Here is a 22,652-nt window from a genome sequence, read left to right as displayed (position 1 = left end):
AACTTGGTGCTGGTGATGTTCGCCAGAATTCCTTGCTTCTTCAGTTTCTTGAGAGCATACGTCAGTTGATCACGGAGTGGTGACCCAGACTGTGTGGCTAGCGGAAACTTAATCTTGGTGACGTAGCCACCGCTGACCCAGAGGTCACATGGCCATCTGTAGGCTTCGTAGTCCAGCATTTTCTTCTCAGACAGGAGAGCATAGCGGCCGTTGTCGCGTCGTACCTTGCGGACACCCTCGATTAAATCCTGGACGATTTTGTTCTCGTCTCCTGTCTGGATGTCGTCCCACGTGATCCTCTGATCGCCCTTTGTGGACTGATGGAAGAGGTCAAAGGTTGGGCTGTTTCGGACGACGCCATATTCAAACTGTTCCTGCTTGTTGAGGTCGTGGAGACTGTAGATTTTCATTCCGATTTTACTGGACTTCAGGAATGGCGACAGGTTGGACACGTACAACCAGACCATGATCAAGGTGTAGACGAACCAGAACGCCGTCATCACCCGTCCTGCCACAGAGTGGGGTGACCTCTTGTATCCCTGGAAAGCCCAAATGGATATCATGTAGTACAGGGTGTTGTAGAGGGTGAAGGTCTCCCCTTCCTCCTCGGTGGCTTCCCCGCGGAGGGCCTTGGCGCGCCACTCGTTCTGGTTGAGGCGGCTCAGGACCCACATCAGAATGGTAGCGACAAAGAAGGCCACGAAGTTTGTCATCCAAGAGTAGACGTTGAAGGGAAAGAGTGGTACAAAGGGGTACTCCCATACGTACGATGGGTGCTTTATCAGCATCTTGACGTCACTGACGAACCAGAATGACGTGAAATCAACAAATTCCTCGCGAATGTCTGTCTTTGTCAGGGCAGCTGCGATGATATCAGCGTCCTGAGGGTGAGAGAGCAAAAATATTTTGACTTGTTTAGGAAAGTCATAATATGTAACACTAAAACCTCTAAAGAAGATATCATACAGGCACCGTTATTGACGAACTCGTACTGCAAAGAAGTCCATGATCCCCCACCTTAAGCACTTAATATCAAGGTTGTTAATCTCCATCAATGCTAGTCGCTTGACGAGGTGATTCAAAACTACGTTAAAAATGCATTTGAATGCTGACTTCAGGCTTCTTTACTGTTATTGCTTTTGTTCTTACTTCTCTTGTTTTTTATTTGTTTTCTTTTTTTGTCAATTTAGTGTACCCTGCTCTGATCACCTTCACGAAGATCATCTTCTTCCTTTTTTTCGCTAAGACTTCATCATTAGTTTCTTGTCACAGTTCCATTTTGGTGGATCCTTTTACTGTGATTATGGAGCCCTTTGAGAGCAGAGGAAGTAGCGGAAGCACTGAGATGGGTGATGGGCGAGGACAAGGGTGTGGCATCTCAACTATATACCATGGGTGTACTTTTGCCCCTCTTGGCTTCTAAAGGTGCATATAAACTATGATGGATGTGCTCCATGGGAGAACAGTTTATACACTGACTGAACAGGCTTTTTTTGGGAAATATGAAGCTACTTTCGCATAAATCATGATTGTGAGTCAACAGTATTACTTACACCATCATAGAGATCCCGCATCATTCCGTCCCACTCCAGTGTCGACTTGTCGTACCTGCCGTAGTTACCCTCACCAAGGAGTTCCAGTCTGTTCAGAGATATATGATAGAATAGGAGAATTAGATTTTGGTTATGGATTAAATCTGGATTAGATGAATCAGATCCGAAAATTGGGAGGGCTTTAATCCGTTGCATTTGGATGAAGATATATTATCATTCATTTATCTTACGGTAAATCAAGACATCACAGAGATGTTTGTTTGTTTGTTTGTTTTTTGTTTGTTTGTTTTTAAGAAGTGGAAGCAATGGTTGTTGTAGCTGGAATAATGTTTAGAACATAAAGGCATTTGATATAAAAGCAGGAGTAGCGCAAGTGGTAGGTGCAGCATCAACAGTGTCAGTGGTAGCACATATTTGTACCTAGGAGTGGTAGTGGTATAGGAGCGATAGCTGAAGAATCATATAAGTAGTAGCGTTGCATCATCATCAAGTGTCGTAGCAAATAATGCCGTCGTTAAAGTAGTACCAGTGCATATTTATCGATAATTTTGTTCACTCTTCTTTGCTTTGAAGTTGTTGAAGTTTTTTGTAGTTTCAAGAAGCAGAAATGGGAGTCACAGAAAGTTGATGCCATAATCATATATTTACTTTTTATGCTTTCACAGGGTATAGTTTTATTCACTTAAAAGAGCATCTTGCCGTCATATTCATTTGATACGCTGTACTTACAAATCAAAAACAATCTCTCTCTTGAAACCATGATGTAAGAGAAAAAAGACAAATTTATGCTGTAAGACAATGATAGAAAACTAACAAATATTCTTAATCCCGAACTACAATTCGCACGTGATATAAGAGGAACAAAAATCCCACCTGTATGTGAAGTCTAGCCCCATGTCCTCCTCGAATACCCGCTTGATGTTCTTGAGTAACTCGGGGATGTAACCGATGTAGAGATCGTATTCAGGATTGACCTCCTGACGACGGTATCGACGTCGAGTTGACTCGTAGTCGCGGTGCATCAGGAAGGGTGGCTCCTGTACATCGAGTTCGGGTTCAAAGGTAACAAAACAGAAACAAACTCAGTAGAGGGTGTAAAACCCAAAGTTGATATGATAAAGGGTCGTTTGGGCAATTAGATACTCAATAATTAGAATGGCTCTGGATTGAAAGAAAAATGTGTATGTATGTGTGTGCGTATTTAGGAGCTTGTCGCATTCAGGTAATAGTTGTGCTATTCTTTACCTCGATACTAAGCACGTGAATATGAGTAGCCTCGGCCATGCGGTAAGGCTTCATGTAGAGGCGACTCCCTTGCTTTGGCCACGTCTGTCGTTCTTTCATCTCCCAGTGACGGATGTTCTGTGTGAACTGCCCAAGCTGTAGTGGAGATTGAAAACGAGGCTTTACTACGCAGTTTGACGGTAATGACCCATACACTCTCAAAAAAATAGGTTCAACTTTACACCTTTACGTTTGTCACATTTATTGTAGAACACTTAAAGGTGCTCACTGGTCAGAAAGGTGCAAAGTTTCACCCATAATGGTGCTACAATTATTGTGTCACACGTAAAGATGCAAAGTTGAACTAAGTTTTCTTAGGGTGTACATACAGCGTTTGGCAGCGACAATGCGAGTACAATGTATACGTTAATTCAATTCAATTCATATCAAATGAAATTTTATTTCCAATAACACATGTTTGTTGTCGATACAGATTCAAAGAAAACAAAACAAAATTGCATATTGTAGCGGGATATCATAACTGATGGATTCAATCTTTTTCAAAGTGATATGTAGTTGGATAAACGAGGTAGTTCTCACCTTACTAGTGGACAGATACTGGTCCTTCCCGACGAAGATGTCAATAGTGTAATTCACACGGTTCCCATGTTCATCGAACGACACTTCTCCACTGCATCCCTCGAAAGACTGGGCCTGGGGTAAGGAATGAGAATGTCGACAGTGAACACAAGTGAGGTAATACTATAAAAGTGTGGATATGATAACTCTACGATACAAGCTCATTGACATGGGACTGAGGTATGGGGCTACTCCAGCTTAGCTTTTAGATAAGGATTATGGACTGCACATATCTGTATTGATTTCATGAGGTAAATGGCCTATAGGATGTTCAGTCACAGTACAGCTGAGAGCACATTGGTAACATTTGACTGGATACAGAATTGGAAGTGAATGAGAGTGAGGTTAGCCCTTACCTTGTTGAAGTAAGAATTCAGCACACCCTTCGGCTGCCCACACCGACCTGAGGGAGGGTAGCCATTGTGCTCGTCATGGTAGGCCCTGAGGGTGTAGGATATGGCCAGGAGGGAATCGTACGTCGTCTGCTGTCTGAAGGGCCACTTGCGGATGGCGTCGGGGCGACGGGTGTAGAAACTCCCCTCCACCGAGCCGGCTACCTTCATCTTGAAGCGTGTCAAGAAGGCAGAGTTGTAGCGTAGCCTGGTCTCCAAAAACGTCTTTCCCAAGTAGGCCACATTCTGTGCAATGGCAAGAATTGAAAATATGGCGGTGCTGACAACGATTTGAGGAGGAAGTTATACGCATGACAAGAGAGAATGAAACACAAATGTAGCCAGAAAAGAAGGTAATGTGTTTGGAACTTTATTATGTGTGAGAGCATGATGGGGGGGGGGGGGTGGTGGACGTGGTATGAATTCAGTGATGCCATGCTCAACCTATCGCGTCAAATGCATACCCTGCAAGTACATCAGGTAAAACCATCAAGCGTACCTTGGGAAACCAGAATGGCGTAATTTACAGAGTTACGACCTTTCTCCTTTTAAATTCAATAAACGTGACAAATCCCTGTCAGTTAGTCCATTGAATTACAAGTATCTTGTAGAATAAATGGAGAATGAATATAAGTTATCATGAAATGCTGGAATGGAATGGAAGAAAAAGAGATGTGACCGACTGAAGGGTAACAAGATGTGGTAGGAAGTGAAATGATGACTTACCGGGTTTCCAAACAGCCAGTGCCATGTGTCGAGAAGAAGTCCTTGTTCGTAAGCCTGGAATAGAAAACACAGAATTCAATCAAGATTAATTTTACTATGCAACTGATCATCATTAAATGCGCATTTATTTCTTGCCATTATTCAAAGATAACCAACTTCATTAGCTCTGTTACAAAGCATGTACAATGCTGCCTTTAAACAACCTATGGAATGTTGCATCAGCCACATTTACCTATCTTACCTTTATCACATTTATCTCGTTTTCTTACTTGTTCGCTTATGTAATCCCTGGTTTCTCTGATGCATTTACTCATTCTAAGAGTCCTCAATCTGTACTCCATATCATATACATCCTACCAGAGACAGTTTGAACGTATAGATCCAGTCAAGATCCCACATTATCAATGTTACTTGCACGCATTTCCCTTGAAATACATTCTTACTCTAAATGTTTAACTCATTCATTCATTCATTCATCCATTCATTCACGCAGTCATACCCTACGAACTGGTCAATGAGCTTACGTTGTCGACAACGACTTTGATGTTCTCCTCGACGTGCATGTAGACGACGATGTTTTTGATAGCACGACCTTTCAGTTCTTTCATCTGTTCCTCTGGGTTCTCAGTATCGAGGACCATGGGATGAACCAACCAGCCGGTCTCGGGGGACATGTTCATTAGCTCTTCAACCATGGTGTATGCTTCGGGTGAAAGGTGAAAGGACGAAGAGCCACGATAAATGTTTGGGCAGTATACTATGGCGTCAATTTGAATATAAATACATGAAAAATTCTGTTGCGTTTGGGTGAATTCATGTAGGAATTTGACGTTTTCTGACTCGTCATTTCAAACACTGTGTGCAATTAGTATATATGTATCCTCTTTGAATCTAAATTGGCAAAGTGATCCTGTTTCAGGTACCTTCCATTTCCTATCGTCACTATCATAATGATCATACCGATCGTACTTGTCACTACTTTGCAGACTGTCTGTGAGTGTGTATGTCTGTTTGCCTGTCTATTTGCTAGCCTGGATTCGTCTCTGTGTATGAATATAATGAACTACATAAACAAGTGAGAAGTTATTTGAAAACCTGTTTTTATGCTGATATTGGTATACTCTAATTAACATTCCTTTAAGTGTATATTGCAATTATTGTGAAAGTGTCCACATGTATTGCGAACATCTCTTGAGCTATTTCACATGTTTTACCTTTGAAATTTGTTTTTTTTTCTCAAAATCAATTATCAATGTGTTAATTCTCACCAGAATCCTGATCGTAGAGGATGATGAATGTCGTCCACCTGTAGTGCTTGATGACACCAGATACCAGCTCCACCATATCTTCAATGATGGGATACATCTTGATGGCATCCGACCCTGAGGCCTGGTCTGTTGCTATGGAAGGGTAGTAGGCGTTGCCCATGATGTAGCCAAGTCCCTGACAGTCCAGACACACGTCATCAGGAACGATGAGGGCGTGGGAGTCCTTGTTGTCAATGAATGAGCAAGCTATTTGTGGAGATAATAAAACGAATTAGCTCCTCAGACCTCCTGACAAAACAAAGAGCGTCAGGAAAGGAACAAGTTCATTCTGATTGGAAAATCTTTCTTGTGGTTACTTGTCATTAACTTGTTGGATCACGGACACTTTTCTGTAAATGATATAAGAATCTTTTCTTATCAGGTCATATACTTCTTCTCCTTCTCTGTTTTATCTTGATTGGTTAGCATTTCCATTTTTATTAATTCATATCATCTCACAAACTATATATCAATTCAATTATTTTTTATTCCACATTCTGAAAAGAATACATCACGTTGAAAAGACAAACGGAAGAAACAAAAATATACATACATAGCACATGAAGGATCAGAAAAGGTCATATGAGGCCTATCAAAGCGGATTCCTTTACAATAAAATTAATACAGGGTGCAATTTGCAATTAAACAGAGAAATTCAATTACAGAGTACAACCACAGGTTCAGAAATATACACTAAGCAACAAATAAGAAAGGAACATCACAACAACCACAAAAAAAAAAAACGGAAAATTGTTACAAGAATTATTCAATTGTACTTTGGATGAATATATTAAAGGGATCGTACAGTTCTGGTTGAGACCTAATTTCAGGTTTCTAACTTTTTTAGGTGAGATAATGAGAAATCTCATATGAAATATGAAAGAGCATGTAATTCTATGAGGAATTCAACGTTTATTTGATGAAAATTGGTTTTGAAATGGCTGAGATATCCAAAAAAGAACGATCGTTACAAAGTGTGGGACCTACACTTTGTAATGATCGCTTTGTTTTACTTTGTTTTTGGATGTTTCAGTTATTCCAAACCCGATTTTCATCAAATAAACTTTGAATTCCTCTTAAAATGGTATGCTCTGTGCTGTATCATAAGTGTTTTCTTGGTATCTTGCAAAAATTCGAAAACCTATTTCTCATCTCAACCAAAACTGTACTATCCCTTTAATATCTAAAAGATGACAGTGTTGTACACTCTTTAAAAAGAGTTTGGAAACTCATTCCATATTGATGCACCTGTTGATTGATTTCCAATAAAGACACGTCTTGATATATAGTGTAGCCTTACAGAGGAGGAATGTGGAATGGTTGAGAGTGCATGATCATGACTTACAGGCTCTGACTCCCATTGAGATGGAGTCTCTAGACCAGGTCCTCCCATCCGGAGCTTGAAAATGGACCACAGAGATTTCATCACCGGAGGGTAGGATGGAGAAGTCCCGGTTGATAAACTGCTGAGCGTCCGTCAAGATGTTCTTATACACGTCGTCTACATACGTGTTCTTGCCATACAGAGCACCTGTACATTGGAGTGGTAATAATGATATTCTACATGATAAACACGATAATTGTGATGATGATGCTGATGATGATGATGGTGGTGGTGGTGGTGATGATGATGAAGATGATATGAATAATGTTAAAGGCATAATTTACCATTTGCAGATGAAACAAAAACCCAGCATTAGTGCTTCAAAATAGTTATAAAATGTGAGTTAGGGATAGAAACAACCAATGTAAAAATTTGAACCAGTATAATCGATGTTAAGTATTGTTAAATGTAAAAAATGTGAACAATATAGTCACAATAAAAATGTTTCTAGAACCGTCTACAGTTACAGTTTAATGAGAAAAATAGTGATTTATGTCCTTATATTCTAGGTTTTACTGCAAAAATCTTATATGGTGGGATGTTCTGTGATACAACTGACCTACAGAAATGCATCAAAAGTAATATCTTGAACATTTTTTTTCAAATCACTGTTCCCAAAGGTAAACAGGACATTTAATCATCACCATTATCGTCGTCACCATCATGATTATAGTACTAATCGCGATCAATCAATAATCACATTGATGATAATCTTTACAGTAAATTAACAGCAATCATATGGCCACGATGGTCGTGACAATGAAGATGCTTTCAGTTTCTGTGACAAATATCATACCGTTGCCAGCCTGGCAGAAGGGCTATAAGGCTTACATGCCGCTAAAAATTGCTGGTCCCTTCTGCCAGGCAGGCGACGATTACTGTCGATAATCAAATACTACAATAACAAAACATTCATTTCAAAGCTGTGCATCAAGAAGATTACTGAGAAAAGTATCACTCTTACATTATGTCTTGTGGGAACACAATAGCACGCCCTTTCATACAACTATCTGATACATACATTGACTTACATATAAACTACTTAATTTGGTTCAAAACATAATATCTGTGCTAGGAGAAATCCAGTTTTGACAGGTACATTTCGTCAAGAGAGATTGAAGTCACTGCTTAGAATACATTTTAGCAGGATTTGAAGACCCCTCCCCCGTAAATCTGATCGATGACGAAATTGTCACTGCATGAACAGACATGAGATGATAACCCTATTTGTATCTACTTGCCTCTCTCTGAATACCTCATTTCTATCTATCTATCTATCAATCTATCTATCTATCTGTCTATCTATCTATCTGTCTATCTATCTATCTATCTATCTCTCTATCTATCTCTCTCTCTATCTTTCTATCTATCTATCTGTCTATCTATCTATCTGTCTATCTATCTATCTATCTGTCTATCTATCTATCTAGCTATCTGTCTATCTTTCTATCTATCTGTCTGTCTATCTATCTATCTATCTTTCTATCTATGTATGTATCTATCTATCTATCTGTCTATCTATCTATCTATCTATCTATCTATCTATGTATGTATCTATCTATCTGTCTATCTATCAATCTATCTATCTATCTGTCTATCTTTCTATCTATCTATGTATGTATCTATCTATCTATCTATCTGTCTATCTATCTGTCTGTCTATCTATCTATCTATCTATCTATGTATCTATCTATCTATCCATCCATCTATCTATCCATCTATCTATCTATCTATCTATCTGTCTATCTTTCTATCAATATATCGACATCTCTCTTTCTCCATCTGTCTCTTTCTAGTTCTCTTTTTTTTATCCCTCTCATAAGTTAACACTGAATTCAAGTTTATCAATAATGTATTTCACGTCAATAGTGTACAAAGTTATTGCATTATTGTTTTGTTGTTTGGGTGATATAAAAAAAAATGTTCATCCAACCCCTATACTCCCCAACAAAAGATACAAGATGAAATATAATCTTTCACTTTTGATATACGCGTATTTATAAGGGACGGTTACAAGAGAATCAAAAGGCATGAGAACGGAGTCCTGAAGTAAGACTTCCGTGACGCCATTTCTTTTCTTCACACATTTCTTCCCAAGTTATTTCCAAGTTACATCAACACCTCTTCGTCCCACCATTCCAAATCAGTCCGATATCCTGCTTTTCTTCTCGGAAGAGGCGAGAAAACCTGAGAAGGGTGTGAATGCCACATTTGATGGATGTCAGGAACTTTTCTCCGGGTAGGGTCATAAGTTGACACCTATGGAATACTTGGGAGGTTTTAGGGGACTTTGGCAACCACCTTGTAAGGTGAGCAGCGATACAGATAGTATACGGTTATGTATCGTTATAAGTGCGTGTGTGTGTGTGTGTGTGTGTGTGTGTGCGCGTGTGTGTGCGGATAAAATATGTGTGTCACGGTAATAGTCAGCAGAGAATACGCTGTGTGTGTCATAATCTCTCCTTTGTGATCCAATTCTAGCAGGTCAGGACCCAGCGGTATTCCCACTCCGTAGACATCTTTATCGTCACAGTTGGGTAGACTGGAGTGCAGAAGATGCGGAAGGAGGGCAACCCAAGGACAACATAATATGGCACCTGACATTTAACATAATATCAGGGAGGTGATACTGTGTATCTCACCTCCTTGATAATATGAATGGATGGGAATATATCCATGTATTTTTCCGCGAATTTAAACAGGAGTATACGAGGCTTTTTGCGATTTTCCTGTGAGAAAAATGTCGCGATAAACAGTCAATGCAGAAATCGGAACTGACATGTATTTCCGGTCGGAATTATTGATGATAATCGTGATAATTCATCAATACTACAGTATAGATCACACTACCAATACCACTTTGTCATTCAGGACTCTCAATTCAAAGTGTATATCTAACATTTTCTCTGTGTATATTTCATGAGATGATGTCTGTGACAGATCACATTGCTCAGATTTGTAATATGTATAATTATGGTTTAATGTGAAGAAAGTGTCTCAAACTAAGAAATTATCGCAACTATCCGAATACTTGCCTTTGTGCAGTGCAATTACGTATGTACTCTAGATTCGATTACTACAACTGTCTCTAGACAGAGATAACAAGAGCATTTGAGAAGATTAATAGGCTTACAAAAATCATGAACTTGGGTAGCTGGTATTATTTATAAGTTAGATCGTCTTCATGATCAAGCACCAGCATCGCTTAAGTTTGGTATCTTAGTAAAAGGAATTAAGATTCAGTCTACGAATTTTTCATCGTGATTAAATAATTTCATGACCAGATAGCAACTCATATTGTCATGAATATTCACACGATCAAGTTTTTATCAAGTGTTGTATCGAGATAGGGTATCCTATAATCTTAGACCTTTTTAATCATTTTACAGTTATTTAAGAGTAACTATTACATGTTCTACTTTTATATGTAGGCTAATCGGATAATCAAGCCCATTACATACTTACCATAGCTACGTAGAAATCAAATCACAATGTTTCTTCATATCTATAGATTTGAAGTAAACTTTATGAGATTCAAGGATGTGAGCTTTCAAAGGTCTTCTTTAAGAAAACCAGAGAACTAGCAGGCAAAGTAAGTCAGTTCATTGACTACTGATACTGGCTGTATAGATCAATATTCACTACGTATATGGTGTTACGCTTTCTACCTGGAGATGGCTCTTTCCACCTCCATGCTTCCTAAATCATCTGTGTTAACAATAGTTCCCCTTCAAGGAAAGGCACAGAGCGGAGAAGGATTTTACGCCTTGCTGCATGTGATCCTTTCTTTAAGTAGGTTAATGACTTGGCCAAGGTGGATAGATGATCATAGATGCCACATACCAACAAACAACAGCGCAACTACTAGGTCATCAGGCGTCAAGAATCGCACGATGTATTCTTGGAATGTGTTTATACCATCATCATCATCATTTCAGTTGCCACAAATATGCGATGCTGTGACATGGATGAGCTCACGCCAACCTTCCTTTATCTGATGCCCGATGGAAAGCAGCCAAGCAACTAATAATCTTGAGTGCTTCTAGCTGTTTCCAGTTCAAGTTGTTGTTACTCTCCCTCGCCCCTTTTACCCTCCACTTTCCCTTTAATAGGAGTCTTTTCCTTCTAATTTCTTCTTAATATGTCCGAAAAGTTGGAGCTATTGGGTGACTTTGATGGCTAGCCCTGGTTCAATCTTTTCCTGTACCCAATCATTTGTCTTGCGTGTTTTCTTTGAGATTCTTATTGGCGACCTGAAGTAACACCACATTTCAACAACAACAGTGTAAACATGAAATTATCTTGCGTCTGCTTAAAGCAGTATATATATTAAAATATTCTTTGTTCGTGGTTCAATCAATGGATACTTTCTTGTCCTATCATAATCCGACATGTTATTGACGTATCTTGGAGGTCTGTAGTCATGATTTTTATCAAAACTTTACGAAGAATTCTTGCATTTTCTATCATTATCAATATTTCTACGAAGAAATAAGTAACTGCTAGTGTAAGATTCATTTTTGTTTTACAATAGTTAAAAACCCCTATTATATATCGTATGTAATATGATTGATAAACACGTGATGATAACTGTGGAATGAAGAGCGCCCTCACAGAATAACCACGTACGCAATACAATAGGATAATCGTTGTGTTGCATTTTTCTCTACACTTCAATTTTTCATCTTTTCAGCACTATCAATGACAGTGTATATATCAAGGGTATTGTTTGAAGAAGTAAGATACTTCTGTGACCATGTTAGTCCTTGATGGATACGACCAGTGTTCTTTTGTCAGTTTACGTGGTCTTTTCTCTGCACTCTTACGAACCTCTTCGGTGGATCGCAGAAATATGACAAGACGAAAGTTTACAATGTGCAAGGAAACTATGACAGGCTCTTTCAGTCAGACAGTGCTGACGCCTCTCAACTCACTCAGTAGTACTCATGCAGATATTTCCATTCTAAATGTCTTAAGGCAACAGGTTAACACATTAGAGGCAGTAACACATACGTGTGCAAAACACTCCTCATATACACAAGCATTCATACAATACACATATCTATTTCGAGAGAAAGCGAGAGAGAGACCTTATCTAGATACTTCTCAATCAAGAATATATACATTCTACTAAAGGAAGTTCCCGACAAGATAAGGAAGTCCCAGTATTTACAAGAAAGTAGCTTAAGACGTCTTCTTTACATTTCATTGATTTGCAAGTATCAACATTTTAGTTAAAACTGACACAGCTCTCCCTCTGTAAGATTGAACAATGATTTTCTTACCAGCATAAATCAACAGTCTTGTGAACAATGATATCAAGATAACTCTTTTATACGCATTTGTCAAGATTCATTTTCCCCGATCTTGTCACTATGATGATGAGGTGTCCTGTTGCAACGCCAACTTTCACTCATAAATGTCATTGAAATCATGCTGTACTGACGATATGGGGCGTGGAACTGTGAATTTTACATGACGGCGATTTATGACTCGTGACTTGCGAGGTGTTGGTACATATAAAGCACGTATAGTGGGTAAATGAATGTCAAGATACTCACCGACTTTGAGGGACTCCGCGGTGCAGGAGGCTGCCAGTGTTACCACCAGGAGAAGCCGCATCCACCCCATCTTCATGGACAGGTTGCTCTATCACCGTGTCCGTCAAAATGACAGGAAGACTTCCCTGTAGGATGAACAAAGACAACACAAGGGTGCTCGGCAATGAAGCTCTTGTTGAGACTGCTTTACAAACGGCCAGGCCTATTCGTTGGTGTTTGGGGTGTGTTTTAACGTAAGAATTGAATACATCTCACCAGATTCCATCAAGTCAATTTTTTGCCTATAGTGGTTTATCTTCAGTGTAGTATCTCACACTCATTAGAAAGAGTACAGACTGGAACTACTTTCAACACTCTCTTAATTATCTGTGACTTGCATATTGGAAAATAGTTTCGGCAGCGATGACGTACACGTGCAATAGAACAGAACATGATTATCGACTTCGTCATCGCCAAAACACAAAACAGCTAGGTGCGAGGCTAACCGCTGCTCGCCGGGACTACTTTATGGTTTGTGCCTTACTAATGCCCAAGAGTATTGTATAACAAAAAATATACGCAATTGTTCTTTTACAGCGATTACGTTTTCGAAGAATATATTGTTGATTGGGGCGAGGTTAGGAGTCTTAGATAGGAAGGTTGGGATTGCTAATTGATATGAAAAATCGGTAGAGTATATTACACCAGTGCACTGATTGTGTCAGACAACAAGTCATTTCATATCACATCCATACCAGTTATTGTGTGGTTAGCATGTGGTAGAATTCCCCTCTGCTTTGGACGATATATGAATGAACAATGATAAGACATGAGTCAGCATTTGAAGTCAAAAAAAAGTTGACAATAAACATATAATCTCGGGCTTACATTGAGTTACAGTGATACAATATCATAATTCCATTCCTTTTTTAACCGAACATGACTTCATCTGAGCCCAAGTAACAATAGATGGTGGCACATGACTTCTCCGTCAACACGGGGCTGTAGGGTCTACAGATTAAGTATCTATGCCATTTCGACTGATATATTGCAGAAGGAAAGGGTTTCGAAGCGTTATTCGCACTGAAACTAATCCTGTAGCTTGGTGAGGGTTGAAGTTACGAGTCACGAAACGTCAGGTTGTTTCATGAAGTTTATTTTGTAAGTTATAGGAATATTACAGAATCAAAGTAAGAATACACAATTATCGGTCTCGATACGTCTGAATTATTTTCAGTCTGTGAAATATATTAACAATCAAGAAAGATTCATGCTGAATTATTCGAATCAGAAAAAAAAAAACTTGTTTGAATGTCTTGACATCACAAACATTATATGACTAACACTTCCTTTCGTATGACTGAGTTTATATGAAAACAGTCACTTTCCATACCATACACACGTTGCTTCAAAGAAGAGCTGCACTGTGATAGCAATATGGCGTGTTAAAACCTCCCTTTTCCCACTCGCAATGAGCTCTCAATGACTCATGATTGCCACAGAGACAATACCCATCCACTCTACTCTTGGTTAATCCGCGAAGACGACCCTTCACATAATAATAGTGAGTTCAAGTCCCTTTCAATGTCAGATCTGTCCGCCGTTACGTCACAAGCGTTCATTAATGCGGTATAGTCCAGTGCCCTTTAAAGGACAAGTTCACCTTCATAGACAAGTGGGTTGAGTGAATGCAGCAATATTAGCAGAACACATCAGTGAGAGTTTGAGCAAAATCGGACAATCCGTTCAAAAGTTATGAATTTTTGACATTTCTGCTCAGTCACGGCTGGATGAAGAGACTACTATAGGTTGTGATGTCACATGAGTACAACGGTATAAAGAAAGAATAAAGAAAATTCAACATATTTCCTTTTTTCTCCCATAAGGAAAAGAATACTTGACTTCTCTCTTTCAGAAGGCAGGGGGAATGATATTACCCTTAACATACGTCAGTAGCAAGTCGAAGAAATGTGCATTTTATTCAAAAAGTAAAGTTTTGTGAAATTCTCTTTTTATTTTCCTTATATAGTTGTACGCATGTGACATCATACACTGTAGTAGTCTTCTCTTCCAGCAGTGACTGCGCAGATACTTAAAATATTCATAACTTTTGAACGGATTGTCCAATTTTCCTCAAACTTTCACTGATGCGTTCTACGAATATCGCTGCAATCTCACAATCCTTATGTATATGAAGGTGGACTTGTCCTTTAAAAACTCACCACAGCAAGGCCACCGCAAAGTTGAATGGCATAAAACCCATTACGGAAACTATAGTATTCAGTTTTCAAAGAACAAGCTGAGAAGACGGACATGTAACATTCAATAGCAGCATAGTTCCTTCCCTTCCAGCCCTAATAACACCTTCAAAGAGTCGTGAGATCATTCTTTACAACCATGATTTTGTGGTCCTTCGAGCTGATGATACCAGTTACCGCCAAGTTTTCAATTATCATTCGAGTTGGCGCCAAACCGATCACAATCTCAAGATAATCCGGTGTCTCCAAAGTTACCTTCCAGTATAGAGCATGTGAATCCAAACTTCAGTTTATAGAAGACAAGGAGTACAATAAAAACAAAAAAACAACGCGTTACCTCGATTAACATGTATAATACACATCACACATGAGAAGTCCTTCGTGCAATAGTACTAACGACTACAACTCCGGTGTATTTTTGGAAACTTTAATCTATATCTTTGAGACTGGAACTTGGGAAGGAAGAAAAAAAAATCACTTTTCCTTTGTAGCGCAGCATTTATATTACCATACGCTGTTTGAAACTAAACACCACTCTCAGCCTTTCACCGCCTTTACTTTCACATTGTCATAGAGTTTACCCAAATCCCCATTTGTTCCGTCTCCATATTGACCCCGCGAGAACTTTCAAGAGTTTTCTACTCTCGTTTTGCAGAGAAAACATGCTCTGCCTTCGTCTTCAGAGCTACACAATATGCGTAGTGCCGTAGAAAACCTGCCCCTGAGCCGGTCTGTGAAAGATTGAAACCATCGTGGTTGCTTTTCCACCCCCTGTTAAAAAAACCGTCTGCGGAAACTATATAACCTAATATATTCAGAATGGGATTTGTGGTAAAGGGCAACATTCATGAAATTAAAGAATTCACTCATTGGCAGGTGATTTATTACTATTTTTTTCAGCATTTGTTCTCCCTGATATTTGACTACTTGGAGAAAGGGGTCTTTGGATTCTGTACGAGTGTCATCGCCTGTGCCGTATACTGAAGAATGTGTTGATAGGCTACAGGGGGAGAGAAATGTTCCAATTCTCTGTATCGTGTTTCGCGACAAGACCTCTTTCTAGTTTTTTTTTTTCTACTGTAAAGCATTGAACGAACATGACATGAGAGAATTCATGAAAGTGGTTCACTCTCATCGATCTGTCTGCTTAAAGAGATTTCAGTATCAATACTTTGCATCTAGGCTCTCTATCCCACAATTTAAAACAACATAGCATCTAACAGACACATATCAAACTCCCAGATAGAAATTTCACATATTTACGTATCTGAGGTAAAAAGGACATCTCTGTCATGCTATGACACCTGATACGCACGTAGAAAGCGTTACGATTATGTCGTGTATCAGGCACTGGCAATACAACAATGTCACCATTCCCCAAACTCCCATCAGGGTGCCCATTCGTCGTTACCCCTTGTTCCTACCGTCATGAGGCCAAGATCTGAATACACAGAAAATACGAGGTGATAGGATATCGTATTTCACCACTTAAATTCGGATCTGAAAACAATCTTTCTTCATCGATTCTACTCTGTTCTCAGAGTGAAAAGACATTTTGTATCTGATGATAGGATATACGACATCGATCCCTGTGACACATCGCTCCTTCTGCAGCAGAAAGAAAACCCGGATATTCTATCCTCCCCCGTTCTGAGTACATCTCAAAAGATTGACATCAGTGACCCAGAGGATAAGATGTGGAAAATGGAGGATTTGGCGAAAGATTTCTTGGTAGTCACGTTGCGGAATGGCTGACGATAAGCAAGACGGAATTCATGCTGTGTTACCTGACAACCTTGTTTAGAGATGCAGTAAATACCACTATAGGTCGTTGTCTGATGTTTAAATATTAGCAAACAGAAACATAGATGTATGTTGTTGTTTTAGATAATTCATAATAATCGTCATTTTTTTCGTGCTTGAAGAGTGTCATGAATATGTATGAATTTATGCAAATTATGATGTATGGACGGGGGGATCCACGTGGTGAGAAGCTTCCAAAGTAATAGATGAGACATAGCGCGCGAGATCGAGAAATAAAGTTAGCTCTTGTTGATTCCTCAAAGTTTGGTGTTGAGCTTTTTTACTGTTTATTGTCACTGAATGACGCGTGTGTTGTTGATTGCTAGCATCTTCTCCTGAATGTCATATCAATAGAAGAAATAAGATCTCAGGTACAGTTTATGTAATACTTCTTACCCATGACCCTGTTTCGTTTGCAAACTACGTCAGCATGTACTAAATTTATGTATCTGAATCAAATTTGTCTTAAGTTTGGATGACAAATCTATGGCAAAGGGAAAGTACAGTAACAGTTGTTCAATTCTTATGCAAGATAGAGTTACTATCATTTTCAGTCAAGTAAACACACGCGAGTTGTGAAGAATTGTATCTACAGCCCTATTAATGATTCACATATTTAAGTTTCGACCAATGTCATCAATTTATGGAAACATTTCATTTCTTATAGTTTCGTCGAATTTGAATGCCCCAGTCACTGTTCTGTGGATTTGTTTTCACTTATTTTTATTCAAGGTCAGTTTGAAAATGGAGTAACATATTTCTGTCATTTTAAATCAGTTCAATAATTTGTCATACTGCCATTCATTTCCACGAATTTTCTGATGTAGGACCTGATGTTCGCTGGACCATTCACGAAATCTTTGCAAACCGAAAATGACAAACATCCAACTTGTTTTCATAAGCATGGCGGACACCCGCTGATCAATGACTATGTAGGACCTATGTGGTTGAGTTCGATAAACTGGTCACGAACTCGCGCTATTGTTTCAATGATGACTGCTTTGGTGGTAAATGCGAAACACATGCTGGGCCTTCACGATATCCCACTCTCAAATACAGTTTATGCATCAGATCAGTACATGCACATATTTTGCCGACGTTGGGAATTCAGAAAATGAAAATCTCATGATATTTGTAATGATCTGAAAAAAAACCCAAACAACAACAACAAACAAACAAACAATACCGCCTTGGCACCTGCCCAACGGTTTAACGCAGAAAAATAGTATACCGTAGAAGAAAAAAAAAAAACAGAATGCCGATTCATGTTTGAAACAGATTTACTTTAAAGGGATGATATGGTATTGGTGACGATGATGATTGGGCTTCTTAATTTTTGCGAGATACCAAGAAACCACTTATGAAATAGAACAGACCATACCATTCTAAGAGGAATTCAAAGTTTAGTAGATGAAAATTGGTTTTGGAATGGCTGAGATATCCAAAAACAGGGTAAAACAAAGCGACCGTCATAAAAGTTGTAACTTGGGTCCCACCTTTTATTAGGATCGCTCTCTTTTTGATATCTCAGTCAGTTTAAAATCAATTCTCATCAAATAAACGCTGAATCTCTCTTGGAATAACATGCTCTTTCACATTTCATAAGAGGTTTCTCATTAGCTAACCAAAAAATAGAAACATGAAGTTAGGTCTCAACCAAAACTATACAATCCCTTTAAGTGCCTCCTTTTAATATTGTAGTGAAGGCGAAAGTGGAATGCAATAGCCAAAATGGATTCCATGTGAACTTTTAGAATGAAGTATTTTTCTGCAAAAACGTAGGTCGGTCTTGGCATGTTTGCACTGTGTCGAGACTGTTTAGACGCTTGATTGTACAAATAAGAGAGGTCACGGCTGCGACCCTCCTTGGGTCCCTCTCATCCACAGTGATGTCGCTTAACTCTCATACCTTAGACCGGAAGTTCCTTCTATGAACGACGAGCTTTAGCAACACACGCGTAATCAACAAATCATACATCATTAAGATTAAGAATTAGCTGGACAACACAGACTTAATGAAACTCTGAAAAGCATTTTCGAGACTAACATCACGAAAGAGTGAGGAAAGTTGAAGAAATGCGAGATTTGCTTTGCAAACGCATGTTAGAGGTATGAATGGAATTCGTGAATGTTGAGGCGTCATCTTGATAGATCTCCGTTACCCAATCAGTTGTAACTTATGAGACATGAAAAATTCTGACATCATAGTAAAAGAAGAGGCAGCATTTTGATTCTCATCAAGGATATCTTTGCATCAAGTATCTGTTTACTTGTTTTGATGAAATGACACACGTGTTTCTTGCCGTGACGAATTCATTGTAAACGCTTTTAAGATTTCATCAAAATTGCTTGAACAACGAAATTGATATGATACTTACTAAAGAATATGTCCTGTTATGTATTTTGATGTAGTTCTAGTACCGGCAGTGTACAAAAAAGAACAAAAATAATATAAACCAAGAGCATTTTTCCTAAGAAACTATTATAATTATGAAAGATACACACTAACCAACGTAGTTGTTTGAGAAAATTCAGGTTTGGAAATTTTGGTAAATTCATTTTTTTTCTTTTTTTTCTTTCAATTCCGAATAGTGATTTAGACTTTAAAGACAAAAAAGAAAATGATAATCCCCATGCAAATATGCCCGGAAGTTTTGGTCAATTTGCAAGCGTTATCAAGTAGAGCTCAAGATGACGAAGCCTTTCATTCTCCAGACTTGGAAGCTCCGAATTCTTATCGCCGAGTTTTATGTCCAAACAATGATAATGAGAGAAGAAGATATGCACGTTTGGTGTCTCCATCATCTAACTGACGTGTCAATGGTGGCAGCGTGTAACCCTCCCAGCTCGGATAACAGGTGTAGTGATTGTCGTAATCAGATAAAATACATTGATGTCTTGACAGGCACATTAGTATCCATGATAACATTCTTGGACTGGGGAGATATCGAGAATAAGACTGGTTTCTCTTTTGTCTCTGGAGCATCAATCTTCTTTTGAGGTCAGTATTTTGGAGACAATGAGCAAATCTAGAATTTAAACTTGCCCAGTCCCGGAAACACTGGTCTGAAAACAACGTCTTTCTTAACCTGTGAAATCATTTTACAGTATACTATTATATACATCATAGTGATCTGTATTGCTCAGTGACGTCAAAGTCATGTCATATGACGAAGGTTGTGATGTTTAGACACATGTCAGGAGCTATATTACGAGGCATTCGAATGATTTAACTCACTTAATTTCATTTACAGTTTGCTTATTTCCTTACATGATATTTCAATGCGACGTAAAACACACAAAAAAGGAAGAAGTCAGAAGTCATACTGTTAGTACGGAGTGGTATAAAACAGCGAAAAACTTAGCAGGATTAACGATATGAAAATGTTAGTTGTCGTTAAATCTTGATGTTTCCAGCAAACAACTTATAAAGAGCAATTCAACATAGCATTCTCTGCCCAATGAGAGCAGCTCTCCAAAATGAAATCTACCATTCCACCTGTTGCATTTTTATATGAAAGAACAACGCATACAATTCAGAACATAAAGATAATCAACAGCAAAGCAATATAATTTCACACGCGAATAATTCGGTTGCAGGTAATACTTCATTCAAGCTAGTTCGTAAAGAAGCTATTCTTTCTTGTCACGTTTTTCAACCCTCCATTCTGCGATATTCCTCAACCCAGAATCTTCGGATCTCTTTCTGGAGCTTGCTATCAGATGTCCTCTAAACTTCAATGAAGCAGTGAATACATGTCAATCTCCAAGTTTTATCGGCCTGTTTATCCACATCATGTGACCTAGATAGCACCAAGGAGGTATAGCACCTCTTTGGCAGCAGTTTGCTCGTCATCCCTCTTGATTGTCGAGTACGGGGGAAATCCCAAAAATTGTCCAAGTATAATACCATTGAACATCGCATTATCTTATCATGTTATTGTCTTTCCATGAGAAGGGGAAAGTGAAGGACTAGACCAGTAGTAAGAAAAGATGCACTCACCAATGATGTTTCGTCGAGGAGAAATACCAGAAATGAGTCCCGATGTGAATGATGTGGTCACCCGTTTCCCAAGGAGTGGCCGAGTGTTGTGGTGCTTGGCTGTAAGGCACGATGTCGTCTTGGCCGTGGCAACCAGTCCTGCACGGCGGTGGATGTTGCTCCTTCGACTTTCTTCAGTGTTCCCTCAAAGACACACACGCGGACGCACACCCGCAGAGACGAGCACACGTTGTTGCACGCCGTATTCACACTTGCACACAAACGAGTACCCCCGAAACGACCTTGCACGCACCCCTTCATCATCACACCAGTTCCATCCCCCTTAAACTTCACTCGAAGAATTCAACCTCTTATTCTTACTCTTTCCCCCACTGTCTTGCTCACAAGATCGATCATTGCTCATGAGTATGTTACCATCCAAGATTTACGAGACTATGCAACATGGTTCCATCGCAAAGAAAACGACCCTATTTCCAAGTGATATCCGAGAACGATAACACAATGACATGCTTGAGTATTAGTTAAAACACGTTTGCGCAGAATATCCAATGGGCCTACATATTAAAATGAGGTCATTTGTTAACAGGTGGGAAGCCTTCAATGCCAAAGGACAAGACTGCACATTAAATTGCATTCATGCAGATGACCACATTCCAAGAATCACTTTCCTCACTAAGATATTGTAGTCTTTGTGGGGTTATCCAAGCCATACCAAGAGATACCAAGAGTGAACTTCCTTTTTACAGAATATACTAAGACGAGCTGTCAAGCGAAAGTTCTCTTTGCCCCCTTTCTGTGTTTACTGTGGAATCATCATTTCATGTAGGCCTAATTATGTCCAAGACGAATACCACACAATTTTAGCTTCGAAATCCTGTCAAGAAGAGCATCCATTTTATCACTCTCTTTAAGTTGTTTCCTGTTTCATGAAACTATCAAGTCGACTTCGAGAAAATGGAGATGAATGTCAGGCGTTTGTTGATGTAGGGGGTTTGGGGAGTAAGAGTCAGGGTAAGATTGCCGTGCTAGTCTTGTCAGTCCAGGCTGTTGAATTGGATCACATTTTTTAAAACTCTTTCATATTTTCACGAGTTCGAGTACTAATACAAGAATTTTGAGGTTTGCCGCCGATTTCATCTGATGCAAGATGATGAATTAGATTGTGCTTGAAAATTTTAGCCACTTGACTGCCATCTTTGATATTTAGTTCATGTTTTTGTTTTGTTTTTTGTTTGTTTTGTTATCTTTGGTAGCTTATCGACATGTTCATATGTTAGCCTTAAAAGATTCCGGGTCAAGAATATAGTGGTTGGAAAGTCATGAAATCACGCATAACCTAACAGGTTATGTGCCTGCACGTTTTTCTAGTCAACGTACTAGCGTCTTTTTGAGCCGAAAATGAGCAAATTTTTGACGTGACCTGATCGGAATGTGTAGGTGTCTGGAGGTCAGGTCATTGTCCCTGATCCCCTATCCGGCGGGTGACCGCAGGTAGCGGGGAGGCTTTACTATTCGAGGGGGCGTTTGTTAGTGATCGGTAAAGATACGATCGCCTACGGTGCATTATGAACAAGGAGATGGAATTAAGATATAAAGTTTGGTTATGAAAGTTGAATTGTTCAATCATATTCTTTGATAACTCCTGATTTATCCTACAATACGATTTTTCCCGCAGGAATTCAAATATTTGCTACTGTTGGCAATTGCTTTGCTCCATGTTTCGCAGTAAAACACACGCGGGCGCGGGCGCACACACACACGCACACACACACACACATACACACACACACACGCACACACACACGCAGGGAGAGAGCATATTT

General features: G+C 39.2%; 1 protein-coding gene across 1 annotated transcript in view; it reads right to left on the bottom strand.

Annotated features, from left to right (window-relative positions):
• LOC139726453 (glutamate receptor 2-like) overlaps positions 1-20,891 on the bottom strand; it is a 21,234-nt gene extending 343 nt beyond the window's left edge. The window contains exons 1-12 of the mRNA XM_071637408.1: positions 20,830-20,891; positions 12,787-12,911; positions 7,187-7,372; positions 5,803-6,048; positions 5,059-5,237; positions 4,535-4,588; positions 3,773-4,054; positions 3,378-3,491; positions 2,799-2,933; positions 2,427-2,590; positions 1,554-1,641; positions 1-881 (exon numbers count right to left, since the gene is read on the bottom strand). The exon at positions 1-881 is cut by the window's left edge and continues 343 nt beyond it. Of these exons, the coding sequence (XP_071493509.1) occupies positions 1-881; positions 1,554-1,641; positions 2,427-2,590; positions 2,799-2,933; positions 3,378-3,491; positions 3,773-4,054; positions 4,535-4,588; positions 5,059-5,237; positions 5,803-6,048; positions 7,187-7,372; positions 12,787-12,862 (2,405 nt within the window). The 5' untranslated portion in view covers positions 12,863-12,911; positions 20,830-20,891. The remainder of the gene's footprint in view (positions 882-1,553; positions 1,642-2,426; positions 2,591-2,798; positions 2,934-3,377; positions 3,492-3,772; positions 4,055-4,534; positions 4,589-5,058; positions 5,238-5,802; positions 6,049-7,186; positions 7,373-12,786; positions 12,912-20,829) is intronic.
• Between the last annotated feature and the right edge of the window lie 1,761 nt (positions 20,892-22,652).

This window comes from Diadema antillarum, unplaced genomic scaffold (genome assembly GCF_040938485.1).
Source record: "Diadema antillarum isolate AM-2024a unplaced genomic scaffold, OU_Dant_1.0 seq00000085_RagTag, whole genome shotgun sequence".
NCBI lineage: Eukaryota > Metazoa > Echinodermata > Echinoidea > Diadematoida > Diadematidae > Diadema > Diadema antillarum.
Note: the sequence above shows the minus strand (reverse complement) of the source record. Positions and strands in the feature narration are given on the sequence as shown.